This window comes from Furipterus horrens, unplaced genomic scaffold (assembly GCF_987537825.1).
Source record: "Furipterus horrens unplaced genomic scaffold, mFurHor1.1.pri manual_scaffold_1, whole genome shotgun sequence".
Taxonomy (NCBI): Eukaryota; Metazoa; Chordata; class Mammalia; order Chiroptera; family Furipteridae; genus Furipterus; species Furipterus horrens.
The window spans coordinates 186,503,747-186,528,966 of NW_028327171.1; the positions used below are offsets into that span (position 1 = coordinate 186,503,747).

The 25,220-nt window shown below is 36.2% G+C and overlaps 1 protein-coding gene across 1 annotated transcript; it reads left to right on the forward strand.

Moving 5' to 3' along the window:
* Positions 1–1,140: 1,140 nt before the first annotated feature.
* Positions 1,141–24,285, forward strand: LOC150022433 (coiled-coil domain-containing protein 150-like). The gene is made up of 6 exons (XM_090287929.1): positions 1,141–1,250; positions 1,497–1,674; positions 2,228–2,296; positions 14,360–14,473; positions 22,086–22,169; positions 24,171–24,285. The coding sequence occupies exons 1-6, from the start codon at positions 1,141–1,143 to the stop codon at positions 24,282–24,284; spliced, it is 669 nt and encodes a 222-aa protein (XP_090144055.1). The 3' UTR covers position 24,285.
* Positions 24,286–25,220: the final 935 nt, after the last annotated feature.

Genomic DNA, 25,220 nt, shown 5'->3' on the forward strand with positions numbered 1-25,220 from the left:
TTGCCAGAAGTCATCTATCTAGTTAAGGGGTAGAGCTGGATTTAAACTAGATCTGACTCCAAAGCCAATGTTTCCAATTATATGTTATGCTGCCTCTGTTTTCTGCATTCCATAGTAGTAATTTATGTGCATAGCTCACTTTCTGTATAACATTGTGAATTTCATAGAAGAAAGGACATTGTCTTACTTATCTTTGTTATTTCCCACAGTGCTAAGCATTTTCTGCAAATAGGTATTTAATAAATATTTTTTATTAATTCAACAAACATTTAGTGTTCACTTTCTACAGGTATGGTACTAGGTCTAGATAGGTTTATAGTGGTGAACCAGACAAAATCCCTCCTTACATGGAACTTACAATTTAGTAAACTAAAGAATGTCACATATGTAAGTAACACTGTCACAAACATTTTAAAACTAGAATATTACACAAATGGGATTTGTGAAGGTTTGCTTTGCAATCAAATAGATTTTAAAATATGTTTACAAAAGTAATTGTTAATATGCACTATATTTGCAAAAGCTTTATACATAGAGAGGGTATGTATAAAAATGTAGTTTTGATCATTCCAAATTGGTGAGTCAGAGAAGATAAATTGTGCCAAAACAATTACAGTATCTCAGTGCAGTTTCAGATAGTTTCAAAAGAATTTATACCAAATTATTAAACATGATTTTCCCTAGAGAGTGGGATTATTTGGAAGAGGAGGGGGCGACAGTGATGTTAGGGGTCTTTTTACTTTATATAAGTCATATTGTTTTACTTTAAAAAATAAAGTATATATTGAAATTTTAAAGTACCAGGATTATTCTTAATATAAATTTTATATCTAAAAATATGCTCACTTTAGGAGTTTTATGAAGTTTACAGCAAGCTGGGCAAATAATGAATCTTGATTTTTGGCAAGTAGAACTACAAAATGATAGCATTGTGGTGAAGTCAGAGTGGGGACAAAGAAGGCATTAAAATAAAATTTTTTAAAAAGATGTTATATATACACATGCACACATATATATAATAAAGTTTGTCTTTTTAAGCTAATTCAGTATCTTTGATCATCTATGAATGAAACTATCAAATGACTTTCTGGCATCTCAGCATTTACTATTACTTCTAATGCTCAGGTAGAGCAGAAAAAGATGACGCAGACATTTCAAGAACAAAACTTACTGCTGGATGTAGCCCATTCCAGTATCACAGATCAGCTACAGAATATCCAGAATGAGAAAACTCAACTCCAGACACATCTGTAAGTAAATTGCAGGCAATGTCTTTTGCATCTTTTGTTCTTGCATTTGTATTTCTTACCTCTAATGAAAACATTTAATTCTGCATTTGCTGGACCAGCCACAAAAACACTGCCCTTAAGGAACTAGTTTTGTTAGAACATTGTGATAATTGCGCTGAGGCAAGAGATATATTCAATAAGAACATTTAGTCTTTCTGTTAGAGGAATCTCATTTAGCTTTCATATCTGCTTGACCTCTTCCTGTAGGGAACATTTAATCCTGGAGCATAACCAGTGTACCCGGAAAGCACAGGATACTGAGAAGAGGACAGCTCTGCAAAAAGAGCTGCTAGAATCAACTATTGCAAGGTTGCGAGATGAATTGGAAGAATCATTGCAAGAGAAGACATCTCTGCTAGAAGAGAAAGAAAACCTTCAGAGAGCGGTAGGCAGAGGCAGATTTATGTTAGCTTCTCCTTGTGGTGGTCATCTTGTTTTAAAATTGTATTTTAAGTGCAAAAGACAAGAAATACAACCCAGACGCAATTTGTCAGTTGCCCCTTAAAGAAATGTTTAGGTGGCTAATTTATGTCTTTCAGCACGTAAAGTAGTCTGCACCAAACAATATATACCCTTATACAGCATTAGTGAATATTAGCTAATAGTTCACACACAGCCTCATTTTAGTTTAGGGGCCAGATTTTATTGATTTCCCCTAAGGGGGTGAAATAATGTAGGTTCAGGAGGAACAGCCCTGTCTTCCTCGTTAGGAAGAAACTAGCAGAGTCTGACATGCAGACGTGTCTTTGTAATTTCAGGGCTATTTGTGAAGTCTGCTCTGCTTCAGAGACTCCCTGAGTGGCCCCTTTTCTGAGAGGATGTGCTATCTCTGCAGTGTAGGTATTAATTGACATGCAGGGTGTGTCTGCTATAGTAGATAGCCTGTCAGCTGCTTTAACATTGACCCATTTCTTTTTTTTTTTTTCCCTCTCGGGCAGGTTGATAAAACAGAAAAAGAAATAGCACAAGAAAAATGCAATTTGGAAGAGGAATTAGCTAAAAACAAGGTATTCCACATTTTATTTCACTATATTTTATTTTCTTCTGTACCAGCTTATCTTAATGACAAGATGGGTTGTTTTGTTGACACCAAGGTGTGGGGGGACAGAGACCGCACGAAGCTGGATGCAGCTCAGAGCACTGCAGTCACTGCTGCAGAAGCCTGCTTATGGGAACTGCTTGCTTTGAGCATCTGGTGTTTGCTAGTGAGTCATCACTGCCTCTGGCCCTTCTGTTCACTGAGCAGTTAGCCAGGAATCCCCTGAGAGCAGCTAATGGGCTTGTGGGAGGCAAAAGGATGTTGCTGACAATGCTGGTTCTTTTTGGTTGTTGTTGTTCGTTTGTTTTTTTAACTAATATAGGCTTCCTTAGTACCTATTAGCACCTGCCACTTTATCTGTGAGGTACCCTTTTCTGGGTTCTAAAAAGATCAGAATAGACAGAGAAACAAATACAATTCTTATTAAAGTAAAACAAAAAACAATCTTTAAAACATTGCTGTTTACATTTCAAAATTGGAAGAGAGTTAAGATTATGTATCACTGTTATCTAGAGACTATATCTAGAGCATCAAAGAAAATTAGCCTACCCAGGCAATACATTAAATAAGTCCAGCAACAGATGTCAATATAGACATCAAGCATGACTGTTCCTTGGCTTCTGGCTGAACTAAATAGTTAGCATTTGTGTTACTATATATACGTGAAATTTTAATATAAGAATTGGACACAAGAGAAAAGCTAAATTCTTAGCCTACCTCAAATACCATTCACCAAGCTGGCAGGTGCACCCTGTGGCTTCGTCACAAATATTGAGTAAATTGAGAATAGCCCACTGTAAAAATCATTGAATGAAACTAACTTCTTGTGGTAAGGACTTTGCTGGTGTCAATTTGGTCTCAAATATGCTTTTTGAAAATTGGAAAATTGTTGGCTACTATTAAATTTATTAATCCTTTTTCTTAAAAATGTTAGCGAATGTTACATGGCTAAGGCAAATGCTGTATATCTGTGATTTTTAAATGATACTATTCTGCTTGTCTGGTTTCTGTGGTCTTAATGTAGACTAAGTGTAAGATGATGGAACTGGAAGATACTTGCGCATTAGCAGGGTAGTGTTAGGCCAGTGGTAATGCTTATAGAGTCCTATTTTTTGGCCTACATTGATATTTTTAATATGTATATTCTTTGTAAAGCTATGCTTCTTTGAAGTCAGGTTTATTGAGTTAAAATTTACATACAGTGAAAATTACCCTTTGTTGTGTTTGACTGGATTGAGTTTTGACAAATGCATGCAAGCATGTACTACCACCATAATCAAAACAGCATTTTTGTCCTCCCAGAAAGTTCCCTTGTGCGCTTTTGTAATCGGCCTCTTCCTCCATCTGGCAGCATCCCCTGGCAGCCGCTAATCTGCTTTTCTGTCCCTATAGTTATCTCTTCCAGAATATCATATAAATGGAATCGTGTAATGTGGTACATTTTAAGTCTGGCTTCTTTTATTTAGCATAAAAGTATCTGACTTTCATCCATATTGTTTTGTTATATTATAGTTTGTGTTCCAATATATGAATGTATCACAGTTTTTTTCCCCCATATGCCAAATGAAGGACATTTGGGTTGTTTCCTGTACAAGGATTTTTTCTCCATATCCTCATCAGTACCTGTTTTTTATTTTTTTATTTTTTAGAGAGAGAGGGGGAGGGAAAGAGAGAGAGGAAGAGAAACATCAATGTAAGACAAAAACAGCAATCAGTTGCCTCTGTATACACACTGACTGGGGACTGAACCTGCAACCCAGGCATGTGCCTGACCAGGAATAGAATTTGTGATCTTTCAGTTTATGGGATGGTGCTCCGACCAACTGAGCCACATTGGCCAGGGCTGTTATTTTTTGTTTGTTTGTTTTTTGATTATAGCTGTCCTAGTGGGTGCAAAAGTGGTATCTCATTGTGGTTTTGATTTGCATTTCCCTAATGTTAGTAATGTTTATCATTTATTTAATGTGCTTATTGGCCATTTGTATATCTTCTTTGTATAAATGTCTATTCAGATCCTTTGCCTATTTTTAAACTGGGTTTCTTTTTTGTCTTTTAATTGTTAAGTTGTAAGAGTTTTTTATACGAGGAGGGAACCCCGACCCCCAACCCACTGCAAAAAAACAGAATTATTTTCTGGAGGGCCGGCCCCTTGTAGTACAGACTTCCCCTGCTAGCCGAGTGTTCTAAGAACCCATCTGTATCAGCGTACCAGCTGGTGTTGTGAGAGACTCTGTTTGGCATTAGTGAATTTTTTTGAAGACTCTTTCAGTGGTGTTTGGCCATTTCATGATGGGTGATTTACGAGCGCCCTTGCCCACACTGCGCTGAGTGTTTAGCAGTTTTTAACCCAAAACAGCATGACTCCCATGTCCACCCTCCCTATTCACCTGATCTTGCCCTGAGAGACTTTTTGTCGTTTCCCTGAATGAAAAAAGGCTTCAAAGGGAAACATTTTGCTGATGTGGAAGAGGTGAAACAAAAAAATAGTAGAAGCACTAAAAAGGCATCAAAATCAATGAGTTCAAAAACTGGTTGAGTGGTGAAAAAAAATCTCAATAGGTGTACTGCATCAAATGAAGAGTACTTTGAAGGTGACTGAAGTTTAAATGTGTAAGAATAAATACACACTTTCTATAAATTCTAGTTTTGGGGGGTCATCCTTTTATATTCAGGGTAGTAGACTCTTATCAGATGTGATTTGTGAATATTTTTCTCTCATTCTGTGGACTGTCTTTTTAAAGTTTTAGGTTTTTATGAAGTTTAGTTTATTTTTTCCCTTTGGTTGATTGTACTTTTTTATCTATTTTTAAAATTCTTTATTGTATTTTTTTCCATTACCATTTGGTCCCCTAATACCCTCTCCCCCTGTTGCAAACACCACAGCGTTGCACATGTCCATGAGTCCTTTTTCCTTTTGCTCAATTCCTCCACCCCCTACCCCCACACTCCCAACCCCGTTGGCTGTCATCCTGCTCTCTATCTATAAGTCTGTCTCTGTTTTGCTTGTTAGTTCAGGTTGTTCGTTAGGTTTTACATATGAGTGAAATCATATGGTATTTGTCTTTCTCTGACTGGCTTCTTTCACTTAGCATAATGTTCTCCAGGTCTATCCATACTGTCACAAAGGGTAAAACTTTCTTCTTTTTTTATGGCCAAGTAGTATCCCATTGTGTAAGAGGGGTGGTCTAGTTTCATTTTTCTGCATGTATCTGTCCAATTTTCCCAACACTATTTATTGAATAAACTATCTTTAGCCTGTTGTATGTGCTTACTTCCTCTGTTGAATATTAATTGACAATAAAGGTGTCGATTTATTTCTGGGTTCTCTCTTCTGTTCCATTGATCTATGTGTCTGTTTTTATGGCAGTACCATGCTGTTTTGATTACTATGGCCTTATAGTATAGTTTCATATTAGGTAGCATGGTTCCTCCAACTCTGTTCTTCTTTCTCAGGATTTCTGTAGCTACGTGGGGCCTTTTGTGGTTCCATATAAAGTTTTCAAATATTCGTTCTAGTTTTGTGAAATGCGTCATTGGAATCTTAATAGGAATTATGTTGAATCTATAGATTGCTTTGGGTCACATGGATGCTTTTTAAATTTAATCTTTTTTGTTTTTTTCCATTACCATTTAGTCCCTTGTAGCCACCTCCTTCCAGTAATCACCACACTGTTGTCCATGTCAATGAGTCCTTTTTCCTTTTTAGCATGGAAATTTTAGTTATGTTAATTCCTCCTATCCATGAACACAGTATGTGCTTCCACTTTTTTGTATCTTCCTCAAATTCTTTCTTCAGTGTCTTTATTTCCTGAGTACAGGGATTTTACATCCTTGATTAAATTTATTCCTAGTTATTTTATTCATTTTGAAGCAGTTGTGAATGGGATTAGTTTCTTAATTTCCCTTTCTGATAGTTCATTATTGGCATATAAAAATGCACCTGATTTCTGGATATTAATTTTGTATCCTGCTACTTTGCTGAATTCATTGATCAGTTCTAGTAGTTTCTTGGTGGAATCTTTGGGGTTCTCTCTGTACAGTATCATGTCATTTGAAAATAAAGACAGTTTTACTTCTTTCCAGTTCGGATGCCTTTTATTTCTTCCTCTTGCCCCATTGCTGTGACTAGGACTTCCAGAACTATGTTGAAAAGAGAGGTGAAAGCAGACATCCCTGTCTTGTTCCCGATCTTAAGGGGAACACTTGTAGTTTTTGCCCATTGAGTATGATGCCGGTAGGGGGTTTGTCATATATGGCCTTTATTATGTTTGGGCATCTTCCCTCTATTCCCACTTTGCTGAAAGTTTTTATCATAAATGGGTGCTAGATTTTATCAGATGCTTTTTCTGCATCTATTGATATGATCATGTGGTTTTTATCATTCACTTTGTGTATGTGGTGAATCACATTTATTGATTTGCGAATGTTGTACCAACTTTGCATTCCCACTTGATCTTGGTGTATGATCTTTTTGATGTATTGTTATATTCAATTTGCTAATATTTTGTTGAGGATTTTAGCGTCTATGTTAATCAGGGATATTGGCCTATAATTTTCATTCTTTGAGGGGCTTAGGATAAAGCTGGCCTCATAAAATGAGCTTGTGAGTCTTCCCTCCTCTTGGGTTTTTTGAAATAGCTTGAGAAAGAGAGGTGTTAATTCCCAGAATGTTTGGTAAAATTCACCTGTGAAGCCAGCCAGTCCAGGGCTTTGTTTGTTGGGAGTTTTTCGATTACTGCGTCAATTTCACTCGGTGTAATCTGACTATTCAGATGCTCTGATTCCTCTGAGTTAGTTTTGGAAGATTGTGTCGTCGTCGGCAGCCGTCCGTCTCGAGAGACGATGGTGTAGCTTCTTAAGAGTCCATCTGCACCGCCGAGAATGGCTGTGCAGTCCGACTCGGGAGTGACACGGTATCTGTCTCCTCCCGTGTTGAATCGACATCTTGCGATGACGCTGAAGCTACAGAGCCTGGGCAGGGTAATATGGAGGGTCTGCTGTTGCCCATGCAGCAGACCCCCCCTCTCTTCGCAGCTGAAGGGTCCAAGGGAAAGACGGAGTCAATACAGCTTGGCTTCAGGTGCGCCGCAGGAGTTGCCGGTGTTGACTACAACGTCAAACCGCCTTAGGGACTCCGGCTCCGGATTTTCTGTCGGGGTTTACTCCCTTAGCCTTTCCCCTGAAGAGGTATGCCGCAAGGCAGCGGAGGTTTTTTGGAGTCAGAGTTTTCCTTCTCTGATGTACCCTGACTGGAAGATCGAACCAGCGACACTTAGCTCGCAGGCCGACGCTCAATCCACTGAGCTAAACCAGCCAGGCTGGTTTATTTGTAGGAATATATCCATTTCATCCAGGCTGTCCAATTTGTTGGCATATATTTGTTCATAATATTTTCTTACAATAATTTGTATTTCTTTGGAGTCATTTGTTATTTTTCTTTTGTTTTTGTTTCTGGTTTTATTTATTTGGGTCTTCTCTCTTCTTTTCTTTATGAGTCTGGTTAAAAGTTTGTCATTTTTGTTTATCTTTTCAGAGAACTAGCTCTTGGATTCATTGATCTTGTGTGTCATTATTTTAGACTATTTCATTTATTCCTGCTTAGATCTTTATTATTTTCTTCCTTCTGCTCACTTTGGGCTTTGTTTGTTGTTCTTGTTCAAGTTTCTTCAAGTGTAAAAATTAGATTGTTTATTTATGCTTTTTCTTGTTTTTTGAGATAGGCCTGTAATGCTGTTAATTTCCCTTAGGATTGCTTTCCCTGTGTCCCACATATTTTGGGTCGTATTGTTCTCATTTTCATTTGTTTCAAGGTATCTTGATTTCTTCCTTGATCTCATTGTTGACCCATTCATTGTTTAATAACATGGTATTTAGTTTCCATGTCTTTGTGTATTTTTCAGTGTTCTTGTGATTGACTTCCAGTTTGATAGCATTGTGGTCAGAGAAGATGCGTGATATGATTTCAGTCTTCTTAAATTTATTGTGACTAGTTTTGTGTTCTAACATGTGGTCTATCCTAGAGTGTTCCATGTGCACTTGAAAAGTATGTATATTCTGCTGCTTTGGGGTGAGATGCTCTGAAGATATTAATTAAATCCATTTGATCTAGTGTCTTGTTTAATGTTGCTGTCTCCTTGTTGATCTTTTGTCTGGAAGATCTATCCATTGAAGTCAATCTCTCCCTTCGTGTCCATCTAGATTTGCTTTTCATATTTAGTTGCTCCTATATTGGGTGCATAATTATTTACTAGGGTTATATCCTCTTGTTGGATCGTTCCCTTTAGCATTATGCAGTGTCCTTCTTGGTCTCTTGCTATAGCCTTGGTTTTAAAGTCTGTTTTGTCAGATATAAGTATTGCTTCCCCAGCTTTTTTGCCTTCCCATTTATATGAAATATCTTTTTTCCACCCCTTTACATTTAGTCTGTGTGTGTTTTAATCTGAGGTGGGTCTCTTGGAGACAGCATATATATATATGGGTCTTGTTTTCTTATCCATTCAGTTACCCTATGTCTTTTGGTTGGAGAATTTAAGCCATTTGTATTTAAAGTGGTTATTGATAGGTACTTATTTAGTGCCATTTTATTGTTAGGTTGTTTCCCTCTTTTTTTTTTCCTTTCTCTTCTTCCCCTCCTATCCCTCCTTCTCCTCCTCCTCATCCCCTCCCCCTTCTTCTTCTTCTTTTTTCTTCTTCCTTTTTCTTCCTTTTCTTTCCTTTCTCTTCTTCTTTCTTCTCCTCCTCCTCCTCCTCCTCCTTTCTTCTTCTTCTTTGTTCTTCCCCTTTAACATTTGTTACAGTACTGGTTTGGTATTAACAAATTCCTTTAGCTTTTTGTCTGGGAAGCTCTTTATATCTCCTTTTATTTTAAATGACGGTCTTGCTGGGTAATGTAGTCTTGGTTGTAGGTCCATGCCTTTCATCACCTTGAAATTTTCAGGCCAATTCCTTTTGGCCTGAAATGGTTCTGTTGAGAAATCAGATAACAGTCTAATTGGAGCTCCCTTATAGGTAACTACCAGCTTTTCTCTTATGGCTTTTAGGATTCTCTCCTTGTCTTTAAGCTTTGCCATTTTAATTATGTTGTGTCTTGGTGTGGGCTTCTTTGGGTCCATCTTGTGTGGGAATCTCTGCACTTCCTGGTCTTGTGTGTCTTTTTCCTTCACCAGGTTAGATAAATTTTTGGTTATAATTTCATCAAATAGGTTCTCGATCCCTTGCTCACTCTCTTCTCCTTCTGCTATTCCATTGCTTCAGATGATGATACATTTCATATTTTCCCAAAGGTTTCTTAAACTCATTTTTTTAAATTCTTTTTTCTTTTTGCTGCTCTGCTTAGGTGTTTTTTTCCTAGCTTGTCTTCCAAATTGCTGATTTGATCCTGTGATTCATCTAACCTACAGTTTATTCCTTCCAGTGTATTATTTAGTTCAGATATTGCATTCTTTATTTCTGACTGGTCCTTTTTTGTGGTTTCTATGTCTTTTTTCATGCCACTGAGTATCCTTATAATCATTACTCTAAACTTTATAGCTGACAATTTGCTTGCTTCTGTTTCATTTTGTTCTTTAGCAGAATTTTTTTATTCTTTCATTTGAGGTCTGTTACTTTGTCTTCCCATTTTTTGCTGCTTCTTTGTATTTGTTTCTGTGTATTAGGTAGGTCCGCAAAGAGTCTTTCAGACCTATGTCAGACACTGCCTGTAACTGGCTCTTGGCAACCAGTCTGGAGCTATCAGTGATGCTCAGCTTGTGACTTCCTTGGCTGGGCTGTTTGTGTGCAGAAAGAACCAGGCTGCACACAAAGACTAGCTTTTACCAGCACTGGGCCTGGGGAAGATTCAGCTAAGGACTCACAGCTTCCAGAAATCCATCCTCGCTGTTAGCCTCCAGCTATACTCAGCAGCCTGGATTAAGCACCACAGGGTGGGGCAGATAAGTCTTGTGGGTGGGGCTGTTGCTTCCCCTCAGGTTAATGCCGCTTGTGCTCTGCCTGACAAAAATGGCCTCTGCAGTATGGGAATGACTCAGCACAGGGATCATGGTGGTTGATCCTTCAGCTCTCTTTCCAGAGCCACAAACCCCAGACTCTCCTCCTACATCTCTAGTCTACTGTGCATTCCCTCTGCCAGAGTTCAGGTTAAATGACAATAAAAATTTTGTGTGTTGGGTCTTTAAGAGGCTCTGTATCTCCAGCCATCTCTCCCTGGCAGACAGAAACCCCAGTGCTTTTCACAGCTTGATGTTATCTGGGTTCCTTTCCTATCTCTGGTGTCATAGGCCAGGGAGCCCAGGTTGGTGTTTAGATCTCATAGTTCCGAGGGTAACCTGGCTGCTGAAATATCCCTCTGGAACGTCAGGTGATGCCCGTGGGAGCCCAACCAGCCCTATCATACCTCCGCACTCTCTACAGTCTTGTTGTGTGAAGTGGTTTCATCAGTATATCCTTAGTTATAAGGCTTTTCTCCAGCTGGTGTTCAGTCGGTTATTCAAGATGATTTTTCCATAATTTAGTTGTAATTCTAGTTTTGTCCTGGGAAAAGGTTAGTTTATCTTCTACCCACTCTGCCACCATCTTGGACCTCTGGTTGCTTGTACTTTAGGTTTGGGTATCACATCCAAGAAACTTGCCTAAGCCAAGGTCATGAAGATTTACACCTGCTTTTCATTTTAAGAATTTTATAGTTTTACATATTATATTTAGGTCCATTTTGAGTTGCTTTTATATATGGTGTGAGGTAGAGGTCAATTTCATTATTTTGCATGTGGATATCTGGTTATCTCAGCACTATTTTTTGAACAGACTAGTCTTTCCATTGAAAAAAATTAATCAATAGTCAAAAATCAATTAATCAGAGATATATGGGCTTATTTCTAGACTGTCAATTCTATTACATTTATCTATATAACTATCCTTATGCCAGTATCATACAGTTTTGATTACTGCAGCTTTGTGTTAAGTTTGAAATTGAGATGTAGGAGTCCTCCAACTTATTTTTCAAGATTGTTTTAACTATTCTGGATTCTTGCATTTCTATATGAATTTTGGGATTAGCTTTTCCATTTCTGCCCCACCCACCCCCCAAAAAGAAAGGCATCTAGAATTTTGATAGGATTTGTATTGAATCTGTAGATCAATTTGGGGAGTACTGTAATCTTTATATAATAGTTGATATATTTTCTCTATATAATATTTTATAATCTACAAACAGTTTAGTTCTTCCTTTCCAATTTTGCTGCCTGTTATTTTTTGTGTAATTGCTTTGGCTATTGAAGCAGTGAGAGCAGACATTCTTGTCTTAGGGGGAAAGCTTTCAGTTTATCTCCATTAAGTATGATGTTAGCTGAGGGCTTTTTGTAAATGACCTTTATCAGGATAAGGAAATTACCTTATATTCCCAGTTGATAATTTCTATCATGAAAATGTGTTGAATTTTGTCAAGTGCTTTTTCTGAATCTATTGAAATAAAATTGTTGATTTTTTCCTTTATTCCATTACTATGGTATACCGTAGTTGAATCAAGCTTTAATTCCTGGGATAAATTTCTCTTGCTAAAGTGCATAATCCTTTTTACATTTTGTTGGATTTAGCTTGCTGGTACTTTATAGAAGATTTTGTATCTGGGTAAATAAGGGATATTGTTCCATTGTTCTCTTGTGATGTCTTTGTCTGGTTTTGGCATCTAGGTAATATTAATATTGACCACTTGAAATGATTTTCTAAGTTTTCCCTCCCCTTCTGTTTTTGGGAAGAGTTTGTGAGGTATTGGTGATAATTCTTTAAATGTTTTGGAGAATTCACCTGTGAAGCCATCTGGTTTTTCTTTGTGGGAGATTTTTTGTTTGGTCTTGTTTTTAACTGTTATTATTGATTAAGTCTCTGTTCTTATTATATTTCTATTCATATTTTCTACTTTTTAAGAAAATCAGTTTCAGTATTTGCGTGTTTCTATGAATTTATTTCATTTGTTATCTAATTTGTTAGAATACAATTGTTATAGTAGCCCTTTATCTTTATTTCTGTAATTTCAGTAGTAATGTCCCTTCTTTCATTCCTAATGTAAATAACTTATGTCCTCTCATTTCTTTTCTTGGCTAGTATAGCTAAAGGTTTGTCAGTTTTGCTTATCTTTCAAGAACCACTTGGTTTTATTGATTTTCTCTTTCTCTATTCTCTAATCTGCTCTATTTTTTATATACGTCCTTCTGCTTGTTTTGGGCATAATTTGCTCCTCTTTTTTTTTTTGGTTTCTGAAAATGGAAGCTTAGGGTTATTGAGATATTATTTTTAATGTAGGTGCCTACAGCTATAAAATTCCCTCTATGCTCTGCATTAGCTGCACTGTCATGTTGTGTTTTCGTTTTCTTTTTTTAATCTTAAAGTATTCTTTAATTTTCCTCATAATTTCCTCTTTTGCCCATTGGTTATTTAAGTGTATTAACTTTCCCATATATGTGAATTCCCAAATTTTTATTCTTTTATTGCTTTCTAATTTTATTTCATTGTAGTTGGAGAACATATTTAGTGTAGTTTTGGTCCTTTCAAATTTGAGTGTTTTATGGCCTAACATATGGTAGATCCTGGAGAACACTGAATAAGCACTTGAGAAAAATATGTATTCTGTTATTGTTGAGAGGACTGTTCTATAGATGTCTGTTAAGTGTAATTGCTTTATTGTGACATTCAAGTCATTCACCTCCTCACTGATCTTCTGTCTAGTTGTTCTGTCCATTATTGAAAATGGGATAGTGAAATCTCCAGATATTATAGTTGAATTGTTTCTCTCTTCAATATTTCCAGTTTTTGCTTCATGTACTTTTGGGGCTCTCTTGTTCAATGCATGTGTATTTATAAATGTTCTACCTTCTTGATAGGTTGACCCTTTTTCATTATATAATGCCCTTCTTTATCTTACAGATTTTTGTCTTAATGTCTATTTTGTCTAATATTAGTGCAGCCACTCCAGCTCTTTTCACTTTACTGTTTACATACTGTATATTTTTCCATCCTTTCACTTTCAACTCATTTGTGTCTTTGGATCCAAATGTATCTCTTATAAACACATATAGTTGGATCTTTTCAAAAATTTATTCTATGATATCTGCTTTAGTTGGAATGCTTAATTACTGATAGGTGGGATTTGTATCTGCCTCTTTACAATTTGTTTTTTTAATATGTCTTATATACTTTTTGTTCCTCTGTTTCTCCATTACTGCCTTCTTTTCTGGTAAGTGATATTTCTGGTGCACTATTTTAATTCCCTTGTCCTTTCTTTTACTATATAATTTTGATTTACAGGTAACCAAATGAGTTACAAATAAAAAATATGTTTTTGGTATATTTTTTACATGTACCTGTGTTATAACTTTTAGTGATACTCCTTATTTTATCATGTGGGTTCCAGTTATTATCTAGTGCCCTTTTATTTCAGCCTGAAGAACTCACTTTAGTATTTCTTATGAAGCATATTTTCTAGTCCCACAGCCCAGACCCTGCCAAAGGGTGGATGCTGGCAAATTGCCCCACACAGCTGTGGTTAGGATTAGTGAGAATTAACAGCTTAGCAATATTGAATCTTCTAATATGTGAATATGAATTGTTTCTCTATTTTATTTAGTTTTTATTTCATCAATATTTTGTAACTTTCAGCATATCAAATATTGGACATATTTTTTAGATTTGTACCTGAGAATTAAATGGGTTTGGATAGTTAATGTATTTAAATAAATGCCAAGTACCAAAGGACTTCCATTTCTATGAAGTGTGAACTATGTAATTTGTAATAACCCTTCTACTGAAAAGAAGTAGAAAAGTTGAAAAAAATGTAAAAGAAAAAAATATTTAAAAGTCATCATAGAGCTATCAGATTGAAAATTCCCAAATATAAAGGCAGGAGAACATGTTCATAAGATAGTTTCTATTTTATAGTTATAAATGTCATTTTAAAAATAAATTAATATTTTTGGATCTGGTATAAATAGATATTTATTTATAGGTAATAAACAGATTTCTTTTCTCCTTTCATTTTTCAAAGGTAGACATAAATGTGTTCACCCACAACCTGCAGGCTGTGGAGCAGAAGAATAAGCAGCTGGCAGATCAGTTGGCTTGCCTAGAACTTCAGCAAGACACATCTGACTTCCATGGGGTGGGTATAAAAAGGTCAGTCTAAAGTATGAATTAATTACTAATGAGTTTTAAAAAAGATCAGAAGTCAGGAGATGGGTTTTCTTCATTTGTTTGTGTTTTAATCATTATCAAAAGTCCTCAATAACTCCAGCTAAATGTGGCATAAATCCCTACAGCATTCAAACAATAGAGGACTTAAGAAAACAAGAATTTAAGGCACCTAATAAACATCTGCCTACACAGATGATCTATAATGCTGAAAAGCACTAATATTTCTAATATTTTTAAAATATCTACTCTTGTGTAAATTACGAGGAAGAAACTTGTATTTTTCCCTGACCGTTTCCTTCATTAGTTAATCAGCAGTTGGTTTGATTTCTAAACGCTATTTAAGAAGTTCAATGCATTACGAATAAATGGTAGAGCTCTTAAAACATCATCTCCAAGTGATGAAGGAGATTTAAAGAGATGATTGATTTGAGAAGCAGCTAATAAGTTTCCTATGTGCTTTTGAATACTTGGAAAAAAATTAGTTATTCCATGAAATCTCTAATGTGAGTCCATCTTATTATGAGTTGAATCTCTTGAAGTTTTATAAGCTGCTCATTATTTCAACTATGAAAAATTATAGAGTAAGTATAGATCCTTCTACACTTCCATGGCTTTAGAGTCAGACTGCCTAGGTTTCAATTTTGGCATGATCTTGGTTATGACCCTTAACCTCTCTGAGCCTCAGTTTTTTAATATGTCAAAATGGGGATAATAATACTATTATTAGGGGGTTGTTTGAGGACTAAGTAGGTTAATAGATGTAAAGCGTGTAACAAGTAGCTAGCATTTATTGAATTCTTGGTATTTAAACTGACCCAGGGTGATAAGCCTTTTAGCTCCTGTTGGAGTGACAAGAGGCATTAACTCTCAATTCCTGGTGCTATCTCAGACCAGTCCTCCCTGTCCTGAGATTAAAGAGTCATTCATGCCCTTTGCTTGTTGACCAGGTGTCAGCTGGGCTTATTCACCCATTTCCTTTTGGTCCATCTGAAAGACCACATCTCAGTCTGCCTCATTTTTCCATGCCCCCACTGCCAGTGAGCAGGCCATGGCCTTACCTTATTATTGACTTTGACAGACCTTGCCAGTGACTTGATCAAGGTTGATTCTTGCCTGCAGACCACACTTCTCGATAAGGTCTGCCAGTGATAATCCACACCTCAACTCCAGCTTGCGTCTCTGTATGTCTATATGTAGAACCTTCTCTGACCAAGCCTTCCGGGAGGCATTTCAGTTGGCTGTGGGAGTTGGATAAATGAGGTCAGGAGTTCAGGATTTTCTTTTTTAATCTTAGCAATATCATTAAACCTATTTCCATTCAGTGCTGGCAGCGTGTTTTTGTTCTTTACGATTTAACACTTGAAATTCTCAATAAAAGCTACCTTGTAGTTTAATCTCATACTGATTTTTGGAGATAATATGATGTGTGTTGTGTATGCCCCGCCCTGCATCCCAGATTGGAACTCAGGCAGTCCTGATTTCAACCCTTGGCTCCATTTACTGTGTGACCCAGGCAGGTTCTTAATCTCTATGGCTACCATTGCCAAGGGGATCTTCCCTAACTGGGGTTCTTACAGCACACTGCATACTCATATCAGAATAATTGCTGCATCAACTAGAAATTGACCTGTTTATGTACCTGCCTTCACTTTCCTTTAATGCAAAAACAGTAGTTACTAATCTTTATACTTCCTTGCCTATTGCCTGGTACATAATAGGTGTTCACATAAAACACAAAAAAGTCGTGTCTGTCTTGCCAGACTGGGAGGATTAAATGTGTGTAAAGTGTCCACCACATACATTATCTTTGCATAAATATTATTCTCTTATTTTTTCCTCACACTTCCTAATTTTAAGTTGATTTTTGCCATTTCAGCCTTTAATGAGGGTATAATGAAGTCCATTACCTCAGGCAATCATGCAGGGGGCCTCAGTGAGAAGTGGCTTCAATGGGGGAAGGTTGCTATTACTGATTTCAAGTTAAATGACTATCCTTTCGGGTTCTAAACATTTCATTTAGCACCACCAGACAGAAACATAGTTCCCTACACAACTAGAATGTTTCATGACTTGAAGTTAAAGGATTAAATCTTAAAACCAGGAGGACATTGAGTCAGTGTACCACCTGGCAGGTGTCAAAGTTGGTTCCATCTGCTTGGACCTGTCATACTAGTTGTTAGATATTTTGAGTAAAATCCTTCGTACAGTGTTCTTATAAAATAGCTTTATCAAGATGCCAATATCTACTGTTTTAAGTATTTTTCTAACAGCTCCAGCTAACTTTTACAGCTTACCTAGATTTTAAAAATGATTTTAGAAATAATTTTATGGCTTTTCTTAGCAACTTGCCTTTCATATCTTAAAATATTCTGTTTGCTTCCTGCTTTTCCAAGGAGTAATATCTCTGTGTTTGAGTTATAATGTATATTCTACCATTTGCATATTTTGTTACTGTTTTTCAGATGATTTCTATTTCTGTTCTGCTCTGCATATTTAATAATCTTTATAGTATATTGCCTAGATTACTTAAGCAAAGGTCAATCTCAGTTCTGCCTTCCAAAACTCAGAATCTGAGATATTCACTCATTTAAGTGCTCTTCCTCTAATTTCTAATCTTCTGTTGATTCTCTTAAGTACAGGGCCTTTTCAGATAATCTGCAAACAATAATTTAAGTTATTGCCTTAACACAAATTTTCCTTTGGCAACTGGTAAAAATGTATTTTTGTCATAAAGTTAAGTAAGTGACCATATGTCAGATGTTTTTGTGTATCTGCATTAGCATTCTCTTTGGTTGCAAAAAAAGAGATATTATTTTTAAAGTGTATTTAAAATATTAATAGAACTTCTTTATGCCTCTGCCTAAAAAGAAGAATTTGATTGAAGAAAAACTTGCCATTATTTTAAAAATTCCTCGACACCTTTTAAAAGAGACCCAGATCATCTAAGTTATTCCATAAAGTCTTCCCACATTCCAAGAAAGTAAAAAGTTATTTTTGAGTGTTTAGTATTTCTTATAGCTGGCATATTTTAGGTTAAATCTAGCTCTTGGTGTGTGTGTTCACTATCCCTACACTTTACAGCACTTTGGGACACATCAATTTATAGAACTTGTAACTGAATTTTAAATTAAGGTTTTACAGAATGGCTTAGCTATTTTTACAGCATTATTGGCCATCCCTTAATTTACTTTCTACCGAAGATTGGGTCAAAACATAATCTCAACTATAATGTTTCATTCATGCAATGATTTTATGTCAGAATTTCCAAAACAGAAACTATAATAGGAAATGGGGACTGTATGTCTTCCACAGACAGAAAAATGATGATTAATTTTATGATAATACATTATTAGTCTCCTGTTTTTGTAGTAGTCTACATTTCCCTTAGGTTATTTTGAAACTCATACTTTATTGGTCTGAGTGCTTTATAAAAATTACTTCCTTTGCCTTGGTGATAGCAACACATAGAGATTTTTTTAAAAAACTTTAAGAAACAATGTATGAATATGTATATTATACATGAAATAAATGTTGCTTTGATAAGACAAATACTTAGATGGTTATAATAGTTAATAACCCACTGACACCTAATATTCGGCATATATTTTTATATTGAATATGTGTAATTTATAGTAGATGGTTTACAAAGGCTAATGACTCTTTATGCCTTTTCTATAGACTTTTTCTTAAATTAAGTCTAGACTGTCTAAAACGTCCTAATTCTTCTAGTCAAGGCAACTACCAAGGTGAAAATAAAATCCAGACTAGTGTGCCCCTTTTTAAAAATATGCTAACATGAAAATACTTTGAACAGAGGACAACATGAGTTACACGGTATTATACGGTAATCTAGTTTGGAATGTGCTTTTTTCTTTTATTTGGAAATAAGTATGTTTGATTCACAATACTTGAAATAAAGTGCACTACAAAGTGATGGCTAAAGAAGAGCTATAAATTCTGGTCAAGAAGGAGGCATAGGTAAACATGGCTCACTTCCTCATACAACCACAGCAAAAATTACAACCAGACTACAAAACAAATATCACCCAGAATTGTCAGAAAATCAAGCTGTATGGAAGTCTGACAAACAAGGAATTAAAGAAGCTACATTCATCCAGACGGGAAGGGGAGGAGTGGAGACATGGAACAGGCAGTCCCATGCCCACAAGTGTTGGACAAAAATCAGGAGGTATACCTCAGGAGCAAGGGATCCCAGACCCACACCAGGCCTCCTAGCCCAGGGTTCCAGCACCAGGAAGATAATTAGCCATAATTTCTGTCTGCAAAAACCAGTGGGGGTTGGGACAGAAAATGAAACTGGGGGATTCTCAGGAGTCTCCTCTTAAAGGTCCTGCAATGGACTTAGGACTTAGGCACTCCCTCCCTCTGGGCTTCAGCACCAGGATGACATCTGGAAGGGTCCCAGTTCATATAGGGAGAAAGTGAAGTGACTACTGTCAAGGTGAATGCCAGGAGACATTTTCCTCCAGGACAAAATTCCAGAGGCCAGGCAGTGGCATTGTCCCCTCTCTGGGCCTTCCCCAATATTGAGCCACAGAGCGCTAACACGGGATACCCCACCTTGGAGATTACCTAAGGCTCCACCCCATACAACTTGCCAGTGAGCTTTTCTACTATAGGGCCACACTACTAAGACAGGGAGTCAGAGCAGCTCAACCTAATAATACAGAAACAAGCACAGAGAGGCTGCCAAAATGAGGAGACCACGGAATATGGCCCAAATGAAAGAACAGAACAAAACTCCAGAAAAAGAACTAAACAAAATGGAGATAAACAATCTATCAGATGCAGAGTTGAAAACACTTGTTACTAGGATTCCCAAGGAACTCATTGAGTACTTCAACAGCATAAAAAAGCCCCAGGCAGAAATGAAATTTACACTAAGTGAAACAAAAATCAGCAGTGGAGTGGATGCAGCTGAGAATCAAATCAATGATTAGGAACATAAGAAAATAACATTCAATCAGAACAGCAAATAGAAAAAAGAATCCAAAGAAATGAGAGTGGCCTTAGGAGCCTCTGGAACATCTTCAAACATACCAGCATTTGAATCATAGGGGTGCAGGAAGAAGAAGAGAAGGAGCAAGGAATAGAAAACTAATTTGAAGAAATAATGAAAGTAAACTTCCCTAATATGGCAGAGGGAATAGACATGCAAATCCAGGAAGCACAGAGAGTCCCAAACAAGTTGGACCCAAAGAGGACAACACCAAGACACATCATAATTAAAATGACAGATGTTAAAGATAAACAGAGAATCTTAAAAGCACCAAGATAAAAGAAGAGAGTTACCTACAAAGGAGCTCCCATAGACTACCAGCTGATTTTTCAAAAGAAACTTTGCAGGCTAGAAGGGACTGGCAAGAAGTGTTCAAAGTGATGAAAAGCAAGGATGTACAACGTAGATTACTCTATCCAGCAAAGCTATCATTTAGAATGGAAGGGCGGATAAAGTGCTTCCCAGACAAGGTAAAGCTAAAAGAGTTCATCATCACCAAGCCATTATTACATGAAATGTCAAAGGGACTTTCTTAAGAAATAGAAGATCAAAACTATGAACATTAAAATGACAACAAACTCGGCCCTGGCTGCTGTGGCTCAGTGGATTGAGCATCGGCCTGCGAGCCAAGTGTCGCTGGTTCGATTCCCAGTCAGGGCACATTACTAGATTGTACGTCTGGTCCCCAGTTGGGGGCGCGAGCGAGAGGCAACCACACAGTGATGTTTCTCTCTCTCTCTTTCTCCTTTCCCCTCTCTAAAAATAAAAAGATAAATAAACAAACAAATAAGTAAATATTTTTTTAAAAATGACAACAAACTCACAACTATCAACAACAGAATCTAAAAAATAAAAACAAAAACAAACTAAGCAAACAACCAGAATAGGAACAGAATCATAGGCATGGAGATCATTTTGAGAGTTATCAGCTGGGAGGGGGAAGGGGGAGAAAGGGGAAATGGTGCAGGGATTAAAAAGCATAATTGGTAGGTACAAAATAGACAGGGGGAAGTTAGGAATAGTAAAGGAAATGGAAAAGCCAAAGAACTTACATGTACGACCCATGGACATGAACTAAGGAGAGAGGGACTGCTGGATGGAAGGGGGTACTGGGCGGAGGGGAGCAAAGGGAAAAAATTGGAACAACTGTAACAGCATAACCAATAAAATGTACTTTAAAAATATATATATAAATATATAAATACACACACACACTGTAAGCCAAAAAAAAAAAGATACAAATCAGTAGGAACAAAATAGATAGGGATGTTAAGAATAGTATAGGAAATGGAGAAGCCAAAGAACTTATATGCATGGCCTATGGGCATGAACTAAGTGGAGCAGGTGTGCTGGACAGAATGGGGGGTAGCAGGTGGAGGGGAGCAAAGGTGGAAAAATTGAGACAACTGTAATTGCATAGCAAATAAAATGTATTTTTGAAAAAATAGCTCTAACTGTCAGAGATGGTGAAGACTATCCTGTATGTAAATTAATATCCCTACGTATGTGGTTTCATCTTCATCCATTTGCCCAAAGTTGAACATAAAACAGAAGGCTAAATTATTTGGTTTGAAATGCTTAAAAGACTCCCTGTTCTATTATTCACAAATTAAGCAAATGTAAGCCAGAAATAGTGACTTATGTCAATCTTTATCAAGATTTTAAACTCCAGATTCACTGCAGCTAGTCAGCCTGAGTGATGAAAAATTTGTGTTCTCAGTCACATTTGCTTGTGTCTGTATTATCCACACAGTTGATTTGTGAAGATACTTTTGACATATGGCAAATAAAATATTTCCTGTAATTAAAATATAACACTGAAATTGATTATGGAGGGTAAAATTTTCCATATTCAAACACTAATATTGTTCCTGAAGTACCAACAACACCTAAAATTTAATAGAAGAAAACACCATTTTATACTTATTTTTTCTGACAAAGTTTGAGGCAAAAGACTTGGAAAAATGTCATTCTCAAAGGCTGTTTTAATGACAAAAATATGTAATTTCACAAAATATACAGCCTTCGGTAATGTTTGGCCCAGATCACACTGTGTTCAGTGTTTGATCCAAACAGTGTTTTGTGTTCCCAATAAATGTTCCTATTGTGTTTTCAGATATGTTTTTTAAACAGCCTTTTCCTAATGATAACTGAAGCACCTCCTACTGTCCGAGTGGTGACGATTATTTGTAGCTGTCCTTTTCATCGAGAACGATATAATCCTCAAACTGTGTATCTGTAACCACAGATACAACCACCCTACATCTGGGTGGTATAGCAACTACAAAGGAATAATTAGTGTAACAAACATAGAACTGATCCAAGAAGAGCAAACTCTGGGGCTCCTAAGACACACTTTCCTTAGCTGTCTCGCTACATGTTGCATATTAGCACCATGATTGGCTATCTGGGGAAAGACAAAGGGGCAGCAGTAGCCAATAAATATGAATCCTGGTTTCATTATTATAGAAATGGTAAGGGTATAAATACTTGTTTGAAAACAAAAATGATTATTTCATTCTATGCCTAGAGGTACTGATATCTGTGTTTGCTTTATCAGGTTGCTCAACAACAGGTGGAAAAGGTCTTGGGAAAAATTACTGAGAGTGAAAATAAACTGACCTATGAAAAGGGAAAACTCCAGGTATAAGATTTTATCTTCTGATTTTTATTGTTTTAACTTTTTAATATCAATTATGAAACTAAATATTGCTCAATTTTGAGTGCACCTAGCCTGTCATTTACTCATTTGATGACTTTGGACAAGCCTTTGAACTTCCCTAAGTTTGTTACGGCATTAAAATTTAGGTGACCTCTATTCACATACCTATAATATAATGCTGAAACCTAAAATTTTGAAGCCGAAGTCCACTCTGTGATTCTCTGACGTTTTATTATAACTATTCAATGCATGGTCATTTACAGAAACTGTATAGAGAGCCTGTGTTCTCTTTTTTGTTGAAATTTTGTAAGATTCCTAAAAAGAAATAACCCTGGAAATCAGTACTCTGAGGCAATAGAATAGACTTGAGTGAATGGGATGATACTCTTTTTTTGCTGCTTTGGGGTTCTGTCCCTGCAGTACCCACAGAGCAGGAAGCTTGCCACTGATATAGCTAGGCCAGCCTTTAAACCAGCTCCAATAGAAGCAGTGGTTCTTAGCCCTACCTACACAGTAGACTCACCTGGGGAGTTTTAAAAACTCATGAGCTAAGTCACTGCGATTCCTGAGACTGGCTGATAAGCCAGCTATAGACTCTGCTTGGATATTAAGGACACAGAAACACCAGGTCTCTGGGGCAGCAGTACTTATTTGCTTCTATGTTCTTTCCCATTTGAATGTTCTGAATTAGATATCCTGCCACATAAGAAGCTCAATATAAAAATTAAAGTGCTTTATAGATAAGAACATGCTGTCTGACAGGTTTTAGGGCATGCTGTTGAGTACCTCGGAGGCTGAGGTAATCTGAGAAATATTGTGGTATAAGGATACTCTGTTTAGCTTGAAGAGAGACACATCTGAAAGTCTTCAGAGTTAATCAGTCCATTTTCCATTGGGTTCTATAGGTTAACAGTTTGCTTATGTTTAAAATGAGAATAATTGTTTCATCAGTACCTTCCTTTAGAGGCAGCCATTTTAATTCTGAACTTTAAATGAAAAAAAAAAAGGTTAATTTTTATTAATGGCTTGGGTAGAGCCACAGCACATGTTTTAATACTGTACACTGTGGAAAAGAGCGACAGAAATAGGCAAGTATGAGAGAAAGGACAATCCTGCTGATTAAACAATAGACATTTCCTGAGACAGAATGTGTTCCCCGTGCAGCCTTTCAAAAAAATTTATTGGCACTTAAATTTTAACAGTTCTTGAAAATGTCCAGTAGCTGCAGCCAAAGGGTATTTACCCTCCAGAAGTCGGAAACAAGAAGATATCAAGAGAGGAAAAAATTGATTTAAATAAAAAAATTTAGATGAAATTTTTCTTGATTCAAGTATAGTCTCAAGTAATGTTAATTTTTAATTTGTATGAGAGAGTTGGGAGTAAAAGGGAAAATGTAGAAAACCATACAATTTGGAGTTTTGTGAGTAAATATTAATGATTTTTCTCTCCCCAAATGATAATTTTCTGTAAAGACAAAGATGTGAGTAGTCATTTTTATGAGTTTTCAAATATAATTCAGTGTATAATTCCATATATTCAACTTTTGTAATTCTGTCAGTAAAAATAGAAGACTGTCTCCTTCTTGCATCTTGACAATTCTAATTATCTATATTCAAAATTTTTTTGAATACTATATACCACAATTCCTTTAAAATTGAAATTTATTACCTACAAAATATCACTGTTATATTCATGAGTCATGTTAATTTGGAGTTTCCATAAGCAGTAGAAGCCAAATGAATTATCCCTGTATGTGTAAATGGATATAGCTTACTTTTAGCTGTTGAAATAGGTATGTGTTTGAGTTGGAATAGCATTCTTTACATGATTAGAAAACCTTAAGATTACTTTTTACAAGTTTTAAGGATTTCCTGTATAATATTTTTTGCAAAACTTGTGACATCTTTTTTTTCCTTTTGGAGTATATACACATATATTTTATTAATGAAGCTTCTTTAATTATTCTTCTGTTTTTTTCTCTAGATAAAAGTTAAGCAGCTAGAAGAACAGCTACAGTCTTTCATGGAAACCCGTTCACAGAATGATCATCTACCGAAGTTGAATAAGGCTCTAGAGGGCAAATATACTCAGGTGTGACTAATAGCTACAAACAGATGGCTGTGTTTAAGAAATTGATGCCTTTTATCTGCCTTACCATACAATTCCAGAAAGATTAATATTCTGTCACTTGATTCAACAAGAATTTTTTTAAATACCCCGTAAGTACAAGGTTCTGCTAAGCCATAGAGGAATTCATAAAGATGCCTGAAGCAGGACTGGGACATTCAACTTGCTTGTGCTCTAATTTGAGGCTTAGAAATGTGCTCAATAAACTTTATTATAGAATAGAAAATATGCCTTTTAGAAACAAAATAGGTTGTGCTATGAGCATTCATAGGAAGTACATTATAATCAAAGCATGGTGAAAGGCTTTCATAGAGGAAGTGGTTTTTTCAAATTTGAGCCTTAAAACTTTTGGTAGATGTGAGAAACAAGTGTCTTTGATTTTTGAATTACAGGCATCAGGATACACCTGCAACAGATTACTTACTTGAAAGAACTATTAGTAGAGCTGGTGCTTCCTTGTCAGCATGGTGACTTTTAGATTGAAAGCTTTTGGTAGGTCATGTAACATTTTAACAAATGAATAGAGAAAGTTTGATAAATAAGAAAAATAAAATATTTTGTGAGGAAAATAATCCAGGAATGTGTTACTGAAAGAAAGTGATTTATTTCAATGATTTACAAATTTACCATGTATATAACTTTCAAAAAATCTTTGACACTCTCTATAAATATATGTAACTTCTGGAGCTATAACAATTGTGTATGTGTACCTTTGGTAACCAAGGAACTAGAATGTGTTCCAAATGGAATTCTGTTAGGGTTCTAACCATCTGACTGTACTGGTAAAGAGGGCCTCATTAGATACACTCCCAACGAGGAATTTGATTAAGGTCTGCTTCTGTGCTTCTTCATTCGGAAAGCAACAGAACCCATTTTCAAATTGTATTTTCTACTGTGGCTTCATGT

Bases quoted from the DNA above. Each gene is read 5' to 3' on its own strand.
- LOC150022433 (XM_090287929.1), top strand. From the start codon at position 1,141: ATGACGCAGACATTTCAAGAACAAAACTTACTGCTGGATGTAGCCCAT. The intron at 1,675-2,227 runs GTAGGCAGAGGC...CCTCTCGGGCAG, and splicing joins AAGAAAACCTTCAGAGAGCG to GTTGATAAAACAGAAAAAGA. The intron at 22,170-24,170 runs GTATAAGATTTT...TTTTTTCTCTAG, and splicing joins ATGAAAAGGGAAAACTCCAG to ATAAAAGTTAAGCAGCTAGA.